Source organism: Tursiops truncatus, chromosome 1 (assembly GCF_011762595.2).
Source record: "Tursiops truncatus isolate mTurTru1 chromosome 1, mTurTru1.mat.Y, whole genome shotgun sequence".
NCBI classification, from domain to species: domain Eukaryota; kingdom Metazoa; phylum Chordata; class Mammalia; order Artiodactyla; family Delphinidae; genus Tursiops; species Tursiops truncatus.
The window spans coordinates 158645502-158659179 of NC_047034.1; the positions used below are offsets into that span (position 1 = coordinate 158645502).

The following is a 13678-nucleotide window of genomic DNA, read 5'->3' on the forward strand; positions in this document are numbered from 1 at the left end:
GGTCAGAGCCCTAATCTTATGCCAAAGCCTGTAGCTGTGCTCTTTATCTTAAAAAAAAAAAAAAAAAAGCCCCAGTTTTTCAAGCCAGTAACTTGGGGGCCCTCACTGGTACGTCCCTATTCTCCCACATCTAATCAATCATTCTATCTCTGAAGTTCTTGAATCCATTCATTTCTCCAGCGTAGGTCTTTCTCATTCATGTCTTTCCTCATAGGTCCCCATAACCCATTCTCCACTCAGCAGCAAGTGAAGTTTAAAAAGCAGACATCTAATCGTGTCACCCCTCACTACTGGAATTCAGTGGTCTTCAGTGATGACCATAGCATAAGCCCCAGATTTCCACCTCACCTTGAACCTGCCTCAGTCCTACACTTTGCCTAGAATGTGTTTTCATGCCCTTTCCCCAAACCATCTCCCAAACTCTCTGCTTAGTTAACTCTGCCTTTAGATGTCAGCTTAAACATCATTTCTTCAAGGAAAACCCCAGAGCTAGGTTAGCTCCTGTTGTATACCCTCATAGCACCCGTTCCTTTCTTTCACAGCATATGTCACAACTGAGATGATTTATGCTATTTATGAGATTAATATGTTTAGTGTCTGTGTCCCCAAATACACTATAAGCTCCACGAGGTCAGGGACCAATTTTACCTTGTTCACTTGCCACTGACTCTCCATTGCCTAGCACATAGTAGGTGTTCCAATTTATAATAATGAATGTATTTTTTAAAAAAAGAATGAAAGGGGTCATTCATACTGATCTCTGCAGAAAAGCTTATGAAGAATCATATCAGAGCACAAGGTATTTCTATTTCTCAAAGGCAGATGCAGAACTTGTTTCCTACATTCCAACCCTGGAGAGACTGAGAAATGGGGAGCACCCCATTTTATACCTAAAGCTGGGCTGTAAGTAGGAAGCACGAAGGCTGCAGGAGCCAGAGGAAAGCAGAGAAAAATTAGCTCTGTATCTAAACCCAAACTCATCCATCTCAAATTCCTTATGTGCCTGGTGAAGAGACTGGCTATCCTGAGGTGGGCCAAGGTAGGCTCCCAAGGTTGACAAGGGAATAGCTAATCCAGGCATCTTAATGCAGTATTAAGAACGTAAACAGTCCCCAATTTTCCAGCAATGTGTTCTACTTTGGTGATTCATCTGGGCTGACAGCCTGGCTGTACCTCACACTCTGCCTGGAAACATGTCAAACGCGCTGTCTTTCTTCAGGAGTCCCCACAACCTCTCCCAATCTGACCTGGAAATGACAAGGCCTCCTTGAAGTAAAAAGTTCCCTGGTCTAGTGGGGGGAAGCACTGTGACAGCTTGTGTACCTATCTGAGAACTCCTACCTGCCCACTGCTGCCTGAGATGCAGCCAAAGACAACCAGCACAGCTTAGGCTAGGAGGGAGAAGTACACCTACTGCTGAGAAGCTGCTGGATTTGTAGTCAAGGAATGTCAAGAAGCTAACCTCCAGCAGCACGGTTATGAAACTCAAATCCCTTTCAGATACAAGGCTCCCTCCTTTTAGAAGAGAGAGCTAGTGTTCTCTGGAAGAGAACACATCCTCAGCCCCAGAGCCATAACAGGCTATTGAGCAGAAGACCTCCAGCCTGGGGGTTAGAAAATTGATTTTTAGAGGTCAGTGAACATATCTGCTCATTACCTCAAACAAAAGGGTTTGGTCTACTACTTGAATGCAGCCTCATTGGGAGCCCAGGGGAGCTATCAGGCCACAATAGGACTAGGGTGCAGTGCCCACCATAGGTCTTTGCTCCCAAGGGCTGAGGCCAGGGAACAAAAGAATGCGCAGTTAGGCAGTGCACTGTGCTTCCTCCCCTTCCCCCCAGCAGCTGCTGTCTCAGACAACTGTATGCAGCCTGTCTGCTCAAGGCTATTAAATATTCATCAGATGCTTGCTAGCTTTAAACATGCAATGACAATTAATCCAGAGAGCAGCAGGTACATGAGGGTCCAGAGAGAGAGAAAAAGGGAGGGCAAAGAAGGATCCACTTCTTTTAACTTCAGGAATCTGGAAACCAAGCTAGGGGCACCATACATCCTGTATATCAAAGCCCGGAACTACTTTCAGTGTAAGCTGATCTTCTGGTGGCCACTGTAGGTACAGAGGAAAGACCAGGAGGCAGCTAAGTAGTAGCAGAAAGACTAGGGTCTGAACTCTAGTTCTTGGACCCTGTGGTCATCCTAACCTGTGCATGTCAGTTTCCCAGGATAATCCTCACTTCACAGAGTTGTGAGAATTACATGGGATGCTGCAATATGATACTCCCCGGAGAGTTAGCACAGAATTAAGAGCTTAAAATGGAGGCAGAGACTTCATTCATTTAAGACTTAAAAGTGGTGAAGCAAAGCCTTGCTTAATAATTCCTTAAGAGTGAAGTTTCCATCAGTGGAGACTCACAGAGTTTTAGTCTCTAATTCACAGGGTGGGTGAAAGGGATAGGATACAGGATGATGCCCTCAAGATATGGTGAAGGCCTAACACCCCACCCTCAAAGAGCCCAAATATCTAAGAGGAGAGAAGGTTATTCTTTCTGAAAAAGGTAAGAACCATATGGCTTTTAGGTAAGAGGGAGCAGAAGTCAGGCATGGGGAGGGGAGAACACCTCCTTTGCTCTCCCACAAAGGGTGGTGCACTTTATGGAAGATGATTCCCTTCTGCTTCCCTTACTTCCCCAATTTGCCAGCACAAGGGCAAACACGAGTGTGTTCAAGTCACTCCCCTACTTAAGGCCTTAAAATAGCTCCCTAAACTTTAGAATAGTGTCCAAATCCCTTGACTAAAATTTAGCTTTTCAAAATCGGCAGTAACTTACTCTCCTAGCCTCTGTTTACAGCTAACATGTACTGACTGGGTGCTTATTACATGTCATGTTGAATGTTTTACATGCATTAATTCACCCAATCTTTACAACAATGTTATAAAATAAATGATATTATCCTCCCATTTTATAGATGATGAAACTGAGACTTGGAGGGGATAACCCATCTAAGGTTCCAAAGCTAGTTGCACTATGTAAAAATGTGTTAAACTGTGTAAAAGTGGGATAATAATAGCTACTTTACAGGTGGAGCAGACAGTGCATGGTACACAGTAAAGAATGTTAGAATTGACAAAAATGCAATAATAGCTAAGTAACCTTTTTTCAGATTTTAACATTTCTGAAATCAGGACTCATCTTACACTTATATGAAAACAAAACACTGTGTCAGTTTAACTGGCAGTATTTTTTATTTCTTCGCAGTATTTAATGATGCATCTTATAATACATGGCCTCAGTGTCAATGAAATATGGTGTTCATCTTATAGAAGCAGCATGCTTTCAGCATAAAGAATGGGCTTTGGTATACAAAAATGCTGATGTGGACCTCCTCCACAACTCGCAATACAACTGTGGTAAATTACTTCACCTCTCCTAGTAACAGCTGCCTCATTTACAAAAACAGAGACACAGTAGACATGCAAATTAAATTTTCTTCTCCCTTAGCCAGGCAAAGCTGCCTATTTTCTCTACATCACTTTCTCCTTTTAAAAAAATGGGGTCAAGACCAATTAATGCGAATAGACAGAAAAGTAATAAAATGAGGGAAAATTAAAATGACTACTTAATAGTAACTCTGCCAGCTAACAGCAGCCTGTATAGGCTCACACAAAGCACGAGAACATAGCAAGAAAAAGGGAGCCCACGTGCTGCCTTATGAATTCTAACTCAAATGATCTTTGGGCGACATACAGCCGCAGAGGTTTGAGGTCAGGGAGGGATTATTTAAGCTTCAAATATCTGAGCAAAATATCCACCATCACTACCTTTATCCCCCTAGTTCACTTGGTTCGGGAGCACTCTGCATACGTATAGGCAAGAAGCCTTATGGGTCCTAACTCTCAGGCTGCTGTTCCTGAAAAAAAACACAGTCTGAGTCTGCTTCATCCTTGGTGGCCAGAAAGCCCTAGCAGTTGCTGATGCATCTTCACCTACATTCTTAGCCTGGGACAGGAGGGGGAAGTGGTAGGAGAGAAAGCAAGAGTGGACAAACCCTAAGGCTATCTGAATACTGTCATATCCCTAGGTAAGGAAGGGTGAGAGAGTTCCCTTAGCAGCAAGTGTCATCTATAAGAGTACCCTGGAAACCCTGGAGGGAGATGCGGGGAGGAGCAAGGGAGGCTGATGGTGGGGGAAGGGCATGTAGGGCCTCAGCCTTTGAGCCTCTGGAGAACTACGTATGGCCAGGCATAGCAGCTAGAACAGCCTCATTTCCACTTTAGCAGCCTGCAGTATTACAGACATGATTTGGGGTCACCCATACCTGGGATCAAATCCTAGCCCCACCACTTACTAGCTCTTATTGATGCCAAAATAGTCCAGTCAGCTATTATTTATTATTGAGTAGCTACTATACGCCAAAAATTATATCAATCACTTTAAGTAATACCTACTTCAAAGGGGAATAGATCTATACCTCTATAGTCAATTGATTTCCAACCAGGATGCCAAGATCATTCAATGGGGGAAGAACAGTCTTTTTCAATAAATGGTGCTGAGACAAATGGATATCCACATGCAAACGAATATGAACCCCCCACCTCATTCCATATACAAAAATTAACGCAAAATGCGGGCTTCCCTGGTGGCGCAGTGGTTGAGAGTCCGCCTGCCGATGCAGGGGACACGGGTTCGTGCCCCGGTCTGGGAGGATCCCACATGCCGCAGAGCGGCTGGGCCCGTGAGCCATGGCCACTGAGCCTGCGTGTCCGGAGTCTGTGCTCCGTAACGGGAGAGGCCACAACAGTGAGAGGCCCGCATACCGCAAAAAAAATAAATTAATTTAAAAAAAAAAATTAACGCAAAATGGATCATAGGCCTAAATGTAAGAATTAAAACTATAAAACTCTTGGAAGGAAAAAGGTATAAAATTTCAGGACCATGAATGAGACAATGGCTTCTTACCTATGACACCAAAAGCACAAGCAATGAAAGAAAACAACAGATAAATTGGACTTCATCAAAATGAAAAACTTCTGTGTTTCAAAGAAAATAAAAAGAGAACTCACAGAATAGGAGAAAATACTTGCAAATCTCATATACGATAAGAGTCCATCATCCAACTATATAATGAACTTACAATTCAATAATAAAAAGACAAATCGTCCAATTTAAAAATTGACAGAAGATTTAAATAAACATTTCTCTAAAGAAGATAAACAAAATGGTGGATAAGTACATGAAAAGATGCTCAATGACATTATTCATTAGGGAAATGCAAATCAAAACCACAATGAGATACCAATTCACACCCAGCAGGATAGCTGTAACAAACAAAAAGAAAATAGCAAGTGTTGGTAAGGATGTGGAGAAATTAGAAACCTCATACATTGCTGGTAGGAATGGTGTAGTCTCTGTGTAAAACAGATGGGCAGTTCCTCAAAAAGTTAAACAAAGAGTTACCATATGACCTAGCAATTCCTCTCCTAGGTATACATCCAAGAAATTGAAAACATATGTCCACACAAAAACCTGTACATGAATGTTCATAGAAGAATTATTCATATTAGCCAAAAAGTGGTAAATGGATAAATAAAATGTGGTATATGCATATAATGAAATAGTATTTGACAATAAAAGGAAGTACTGACAACATGCTACAACACGTATGAGGCTTGAAAACATTATGCTAAGTGAAAGAAGCCAGTCATTAAAGATTATATGTTGTATAATTCCACTTTATGAAGTGTCCAGAATAGACAAGGTGATAGAGACAGAACATGGACTAATGGTTGCTTAGAGCTAGAAAGGATAAGCTGATTGTGGGGAAATGGCTTAATGGGCACAGGATTTCTTTTCTGGGGTGAGAAAGACGTTCTAATATTGATTGTGTTGATGATTGTACAACTCTTGTATATACTAAAAACCCCCGAATCGTACACTTTAAATGAGTGAATAGTTTGGTATATGAACTATATCTCAATAATCCTAATATGCCTTTTAATCTGTATTAATAGAAGCTAACCAGCAGCTGCAACTGGCAGGTGATGGGCAGAATTTGGCTTGCAGCATATGTTTTACAGGGACTGACACAAACCTAAGCAAACATTAACCAACTGGCAGTATATAAAATCCAAATTTCTAGTTTTTCTTGAAAATCAGATCTAGCAAGTCTAACAAATAACTTTTAGAGCTGGGAAAGAAACATGAGTGAAAATGATCTTCAGGGACTTCCCTGGTGGCGCAGTGGTTAAGAATCTGCCTGCTGATGCAGGGGACACGGGTTTGAGCGCTGGTCCAGGAAGATCCCACATGCTGTGGAGCAACTAAGCCTGTGCACCACAACTACTGAGCCTGCACTCTAGAGCTCGCGAGCCACAACTACTGAGCCCTTGTGCCACAACTACTGAAGCCCGAGCGCCTGTGCTCCACAACAAGAGAAGCCACCACAGTGAGAAGCCCACGCACTGCAACAAAGAGTAGCCCCCTCTGGCTGCAACTAGAGAAAGCCCGCATGCAGCAACAAAGACCCAATGCAGCCAAAAATCAAAAAAAAAAAAAAAAAATCTTCAAATACATGATAGGAATCCCTTCAGAAGTCCAAAATAGAATCAGTATAAGCTACTAGAGTGACATTCAAAATGAGGGAAAACTTCTAATACTTGGAGCTGTCTTAAATGAAATGGGCTGCTTTGGGAAGTAATATTGTGTCCTATCACTATATGAAGTACTGATATGTACTATAACATGCGTGAACCTTGAAAACATTATGCAAAGTCAAAGAAACCAATCACAAAAGGCACATATAATATGATTCCATTTATATGAAATGTCCAGAATAGGGAAATCCACAGAAACAGAAAGTAGCTTAGTGGGAGAGAGGGGAATTGGGAGTGACTACTAACACGTATGAGATTCTTTTGGGGCAATGGAAATTTTCTGGAATTAAATAGTGATAATGCTCATACAGCACTGTGAATATTCTAATAACCACTGAACTGTGCATTTTAAAATGATTACAATGGTAAATTTTATGTTATGTGAATTTTATCTCAATTAAAAAAGAAAAAGGTAGAGAGGACCAAATGAGATAGTTTTTATTAACTGCTTAGGATATTATGATGCACATAGTGATACATGTTAGCTATTATTATCAACTCCATTTAATGATAAAGAAATAAGACACAGACCTGCTATATAAAAAAAAATAATAACTAAAATAAAATTCAAATCATAAAAAGAAATGACACAGGGAATTCCCTGGTGGTCCAGTGGTTGGGACTCGGTGCTTTCACAGCCATGACCCAGGTTCAATCCCTGGTCGGGGAGCTAGGATCCTGCAAGTCGTGTGACACAGCGGGAAAAAAAAAAAAAAAAAAAAAGATGTTCATTATGCTTAAAAAAAAAAAGAAAGAAAGAAAGAAATGAGACAGGGGGTAAGGGTTTTTTTCTGGTTGTTAAAACAAAGACAAGGGCTATGATGAGGCAGAGCCAGGACAGGTCCCCAGTCTTCCCTGGCTCTAAAACTTATAGATGTAATAAAGTTCACAGGTAGTGACAGAAAACACTGGGACCGAAACTGCACACCCAGAATAGGCAGACCACTGGCAGGCCTGGGTCTGCCAACAATGGAACTTGCCTTTCCAAGCACAAATTACAGGCCAAATAAAGAAAGACGTTTCCCCAAAATTCTGCTCTTAAGACTACCTTAGGAAGAGTTGAGACTAAATTCTCTGCATTCAGGGACTTTCCCCTAAAATTTTCTAACCATTCATGTGACCAGTATCAAACTTAGGACTTCTGGATGCACAGAACCATGCTCAGTACACATGGTCCTCCTTAAAGCCTCCGTATCGCAGAGGCTCCTGGCCGAGAGGTGGGTGTGGAAGAAATGATCTCCAAGAAGGCAAATTTCACTGTCAAAGGACACAGTATCTTTGGCCTACCTAGTTGGATCCTTTCTCCTCAGTGCCCTCATAACCCTAACAACTTACTCAGGGGCAGAGAAAAAATCAATAGGAAGGCTCACTCAGTTGTCAGAGCCCCCAACTACCCAACCAGGGAGTTAAAATTTTTTAGGGAAAAAGACTAATATTTACTATGTATAGGGCACGGAATTGGTTGGCCTTATATATATTTGAACTCCTTCAGTTTGCCAACCACTGTGAAGTGTACATTATCACTGTCTTCCTTCTCAGATGTGGAAGTAAGTGATGTGTTTTAGGTCACCAAACAAAAGATAGCTCATAGATTCAACTCCAGGTTTCTCAGGTTCCATGTCCTTTCTACTACACCACAATGTCTCTAACCAGGGGTCTCTTCTGCGTGAGAAATACCCCTTCCTTAGATTAAAAGTGGTATAGTATGAGAGGTAAGATGTTAGGTTCTGGCAACACATAAACTTGGGCTTGATTACCACCCACACTAATTATGTAATCCTGGGAAGTCACTTACCCTCATTAAGTCTCAGTTACTTCTGTAAAATACGGTTATTACTGAATAACTGTCGTTTGGTTGCTCAGTATCTATTTCTTTCCTAATAACACCCTGACTTCCTTTTGAGGAATTATTTTCTTACTGCATACTGGTGAAGTACGGGCATGTGACTCAAGCTAATCCAGTCTGACACTTTGCCTCTCTAGAACTTGAACCTTGAAACCAAACATGGCTAAGAGTGTACTCATTCCAGCAATAGTGTCCAAGGAGCTAATCCCAGCTTTAGAACCACTCCTGTGGTCTACCACTGCTGTCCCAGTTCGCTGTAGCCACTCTGGTTCCCAAGCAAGATTTTCTAGCCTTCACATTAAATCTGCGGACCCCTAATATCCTTCCAATAAATTCCCTTTCATTTACATGAGCCAGTCACTTTGTTGCTTATAACCAATGAACTCCAAATGAAACACCACCTTATCAGGTTATTGACAAAATACAGTGGGACTCAAAAGATGTAAGCTGACAGTCTGGTCATTGCAAGTAAATTCAATATGGACTGTAAACCAACGTAAAAGCATGGTCAGGTTGTAAATATGGTACAAAGTACACACAAGCAAGATTTGCCCATTGATTACCTCCCAGGCTACCACCTGGCAAAACTGTTTTAGTTACGATAAAAGTCCAATATCCTTAATAGAAAGCCACCTTAACATACCTGACATGGGTCTTCACTACCCATTCTACTCCAAGAAATGCCTCAGGAGTTTTCAATCACCTGAAAATGGAGAAGTAAGAGATAAGTCTTTTAAAGAGGAAGTTCTAAAGACATACAAAATAAAAGATAGAGATCCTGCATGCAGTTTACACATTACAGGAGAGAAACATGCAACTTTAAAGAAATTTTAACTAACATTTCATTGTGAATATCAATACGGGGACCTATAGGGGCTCACATCCTTGTACATTTTAAAATAGCTGAGCAGAAAGCTTTACTTTGGGGAGCAGCAGGTCTAAACTACAGTCATTGAAATTTTACAATGTGTCATTTAAGATGTCAGACTTTGTGCCCAGGTTACATTACAGTTCACTTGTGATGGGCAGGATTATTAAGAGTTATGGCTAATTTATGCGGCAGCATATGGTTTTTCTTTTTACAGCTATTTTTATTAAACAAGTTTTGCAAAGTTTTAACATTAAAATTAACAGCTAAAGAATTGTTTATGCAAGTTGCTGTCACAGTTTATGTAAAAGAGAAATATGTGCTATTAAAATCAGACATTTAGGTTACCTTTGGTTTTTTGCGATGCATGTTAGCTTTACACATCCTGATTCTCTTGCGATAATTTTCCTTTAAAAAGGGGGGTATAGAGTGATCTCTTTTCATCAAAACAAGACATAATGCCCTGAAAGCTGACTTCAAACCATGGTTGAAAATTCAGTTATTTACACTTTATCACAATCTACAAATACATTTTTTTGTTGGTGTGTTTTAAAAAGAAAAAAAATGTCCATCATGCACTGCTGCAGGCAGCTTGGCACTTCATACAAGAGGATTTTTCACCCCCGAGCAGTTTAGGTGGCTCCCTTAGGGAAGGCATGAGAACCCTGAGAATTAATGTAGAGGAGTGGAAACAGGGTCAACCAATTCCATCATTTCCTCTCTTGGTCTCTCAGGAGGGAGGTTCAGAGCCAGGCTATCATGCCACATCCTGCCCCAGCCCAGTTGATTTATTAACAGCATTTCTGGGATTGGAAGGGAAACCCTTAAGGGCACCCAGGGTTTGCTGAATTGTCATTATCTAAAGGCAAGTGCTATCCCTCTCCAAGTTCACAGAGATTATTTGGTGTCACTCTTAGGGCCACCTACAGGCTCTACAGAAGGTGCAAACTAGGATGGCTGGAACTTTAAGTACTGAGGCCTATGTATGGAAACCAATCCAAGTTTCAACTTAGTTGGATTTTTCTCTCCAAAAATTAGAGCTTGTGATAAGGACTGGATAAAACTGCTTTCAACAACTTCCAGGGGGTGAAAAAGCTTTGGTTATTTTTAAACTAAAACTTAACAACTCATAAACTTTTTTTTGGTAAACTTAAAATAAAATACCCCCCCACCACTTTTAAGAATGTCTCCAACTTTTAACAAGCCCATTAACTTTAGAGTTAATTTAAGTTTATTTGAAAGAGAAAACTATTTTATTGTCCACCCAAAAAAATGACAATTCATCACATTTACTTTGATTAAAAAAGGACTAAACTTTATTGACAAACTGCTGCAGACATTTTGACATAAGTTTAAGCTACCTATTTAGGCAGACTTACACATGTAGCATTTAATCTTCCAAGAACAAAATGGGAGGACGGTACAAATCCAATTAGGACTTTAACTTATGTACAAAGTGGATTTTGATTCCTTTTTCATTCAGCTGCAGTGTCCCTTTTTATATCATGCTAGTGTTGAGACATACTTGACTAACTACCTTGGTAACAGTTCAATATTGACAACCGTCAACTTAAGAAAATCATCAGCTTTTGGCCCCAGTGTCCAAGTGAGCTTTTCATGGAGTGTAGAATCTCAGATGGACAAAATACTTTGCCTTTTTAAATACTGAAATGTTAATTATTAGTACTATTACTGAAAGGTTGTTCGTGACTAAAAAGCTCTGCATCAAATTCAAGTGGCCAGCCCCTCTCCCCGTATCAACCGCTTCGAAACCTACTTCCCACTAAGTATCTCTCAACACTGTATGTCTGGGGCTAGATTTCAAAACCCACATAATGAAAAAGTCAGTTTTACGAACCTAATTTTGCTGTTGTTGTTTTTAAGTCAATTAACGTTAAAAATTGCATCAACTATTTAATTCATGAGGATCTTTCATATTAAAATTTAACCTTAAGATTCAACCGCCATGTGCTTTTAAAGGAAACATTTTTAGAGACGTCTGAGCTCACTTTTACATGGTGGCACCTACTGCCGTTAACGTTTGTGATTTTAAATCTTAAACAGCCCTGAATTTTGAAATGTAGCCTAGTTTGGGATTCTGCAACTACAACTTTACGGGATGCCTCAAGTCAAAACTAAGAGAAAGTTAACAAGCCTTAACTTCAGAACCTTTAAGCAAGCAATGTCACTTTTGAAACTAACAGGTTTGTGGTTTTTTTTTTTACTCAACTTCTGTTTTATTAGAAAAGGTACATTTCTGTTTATATTTAAACAACAAAGAAAAAAAGCATCTACACACTTAAAAAATTAATTCGATATTCCTAAATCTATTTTAACTCATTTTAAAATACTACATACAGAAGCCAGAATGCAGAGTTAAGAATGGAGTAAGGTGGGGGAGAAGAAGGGGACCACGAAGAAAAACACTTAGACAATTACTTGTCTGTTGTGGGTAAAGCAACAGGAATCCTGGGAGATACAAGAAATCAGTAACAACTTTGCTCATAACTGATATTTTCCCCTCATGTTTGTTTTTAATAACGTCCATATGGGTGCTCTCTGTATGCTCCCTTCACCGGCCTAGCTGGAGGGGCCTTCAGCGACGGCCTGGTCCCATTCCAGTCATCTTGGCCTGTGGGGAAAAAGCAAGAACAGTTTTATAACCCACGTGCCAATGGCATTTCTAGATGGGCAGGCGTAGGTCACCTGGTCACCAAAAACACTGCTTTGCTTCCAATGTCTTGCCACCTCCTGGGTGGTCCTTACTTTTTTACTCTGCTTGGCCCTCCTGAGCAGCTTAGGCAATTTTCCAACTGTAGGACAGTTCTGAGTGGACAGAGGAAACAGTTCAGGAAGAACTTGGAGTGATGTCCAGGAAAGAAGCTGTCCATAGGCAACATAATCTATACTCCAGCCCCCAAACCTGAATAAACCCAACACCTTGCTTGGGACAATGAGGAAATCGACCTCAGTGGATCTGCAATGCTCTTTCCTGTTTCCAAAGCAATTTGGCACAGAGCCTCAGGTAAGGTGACAATTTCTGGAAGTCTTTCAGATTGGAAGCAGCAGGTAGCTCCCGTCCCATGCAACAGCAAGTCTGATTTCCCCGTGGAGAAATGTCCTCTGGCTCCCTGGGAAGAGCAAGCAATGGCCACGTTTCAGGAGCCCTCCACCAGCAGAGCTGGTTCACTGTTCTGGCAGTGGGAAGTACAATCAAATGTGTTAACAGCACTCATTAGGAGAATTCATTATCTCCTTTTTTGTGCCAATAGTCCAGAGAAGCCAGACAACATGACTGACATCCTCAAATGGTTTTCCTTTGTGACAGGGAAAAGCCTATAGGAGAGATGATCACTTACTAGAGCTGATCTCTTATGAACACGAGTTGTATTTATAAGCTTATTCTTCCCACTCACCCCCAGATGTTACCCAGGCCTGTTATTTCTCTAGCTCCTTGCATTCACAAACATCTGCTTCCATCAATATAGGTCTAAAACTCCTTTATGGATGTTGCACAAAGCCCTATGCTATCTAAGCCTGTTTATACCTCTAGTAAAATAGATATGTCCATCACTTTCCAAGTGGCTTCTGGGTACCAACAAGACAGTTTATTTTTCTAACTCTGCTTATAAAGGCAGAAATCAGAACAGATTAACGGCGGCAACATCATACCAGGAGAACAAGGAGCAGCCTGCCTATTTCAGTGCAGTCTTTTCTCCAGCAAAACAGAAATGTAATTTAGTCAAACACATACAGAGGCCCCATTGTGCTGCTTCACCGATGAAGGGAAATACCCTGGAGCAATCATACCACCCTTCTAAATAGTGGCATATGAGCAGAGAGCAGTGCAGTGTTACGGATGGCAACTGTCCAGTACCATTTAGCTAGAACTGGTAAAAACTGTTTCCCGGGCAAGCAGCTGACTGGTTACTACATACTGTGCTGAGGAGTTGAGGAGTCTGTCTGTGGGAACCCTAAGAGGCTCCTCTTTTCAGTTAGGGGTAAGGGAGACTGTCAGCTGGTAACTTAAACGGTCAACTGCTGACCCCCTTGCCAAAGTCTCTGGACTTCCCTTGGGTATGCTGGAAACACCTCACATTTAAAAGGCTGCTCTCTCTGCATCTACTGCCACATGGTACTCCCTCTGGGACCCATTAATACAGGGCCATAACTGGCTCTTGAGGATACTCTTGAGCAATGTGTTTTCAACCAAGCCTCAGGAAAGGCAGTTTGGTCCTGCTGCCATTCCAGCATCTATATAGCTCTCTTAGGATTATAGGACTGAACGGAGATGTCTCCAAGACAGTAAGGA

General features: G+C 41.1%; 1 protein-coding gene across 2 annotated transcripts in view; it reads right to left on the reverse strand.

Annotated features, from left to right (window-relative positions):
- Positions 1–13678, reverse strand: part of KHDRBS1 (KH RNA binding domain containing, signal transduction associated 1) — a 40141-nt gene that overhangs the window by 5794 nt on the left and 20669 nt on the right. Inside the window, exons 9-10 of one of the 2 annotated variants that reach the window (XR_002176945.2) lie at positions 11806–11998; positions 9142–9201 (exon numbers count right to left, since the gene is read on the reverse strand). Coding sequence is in view for 1 of the 2 variants with exons in the window: in XM_004319800.4 (XP_004319848.1) it covers positions 11901–11998 (98 nt within the window). In the remaining variant the exon portion in view is untranslated. Of the gene's footprint in view, positions 1–9141; positions 9202–10654; positions 11999–13678 lie in introns of those variants that run through there. The other variant, XM_004319800.4, reaches the window with a different exon arrangement.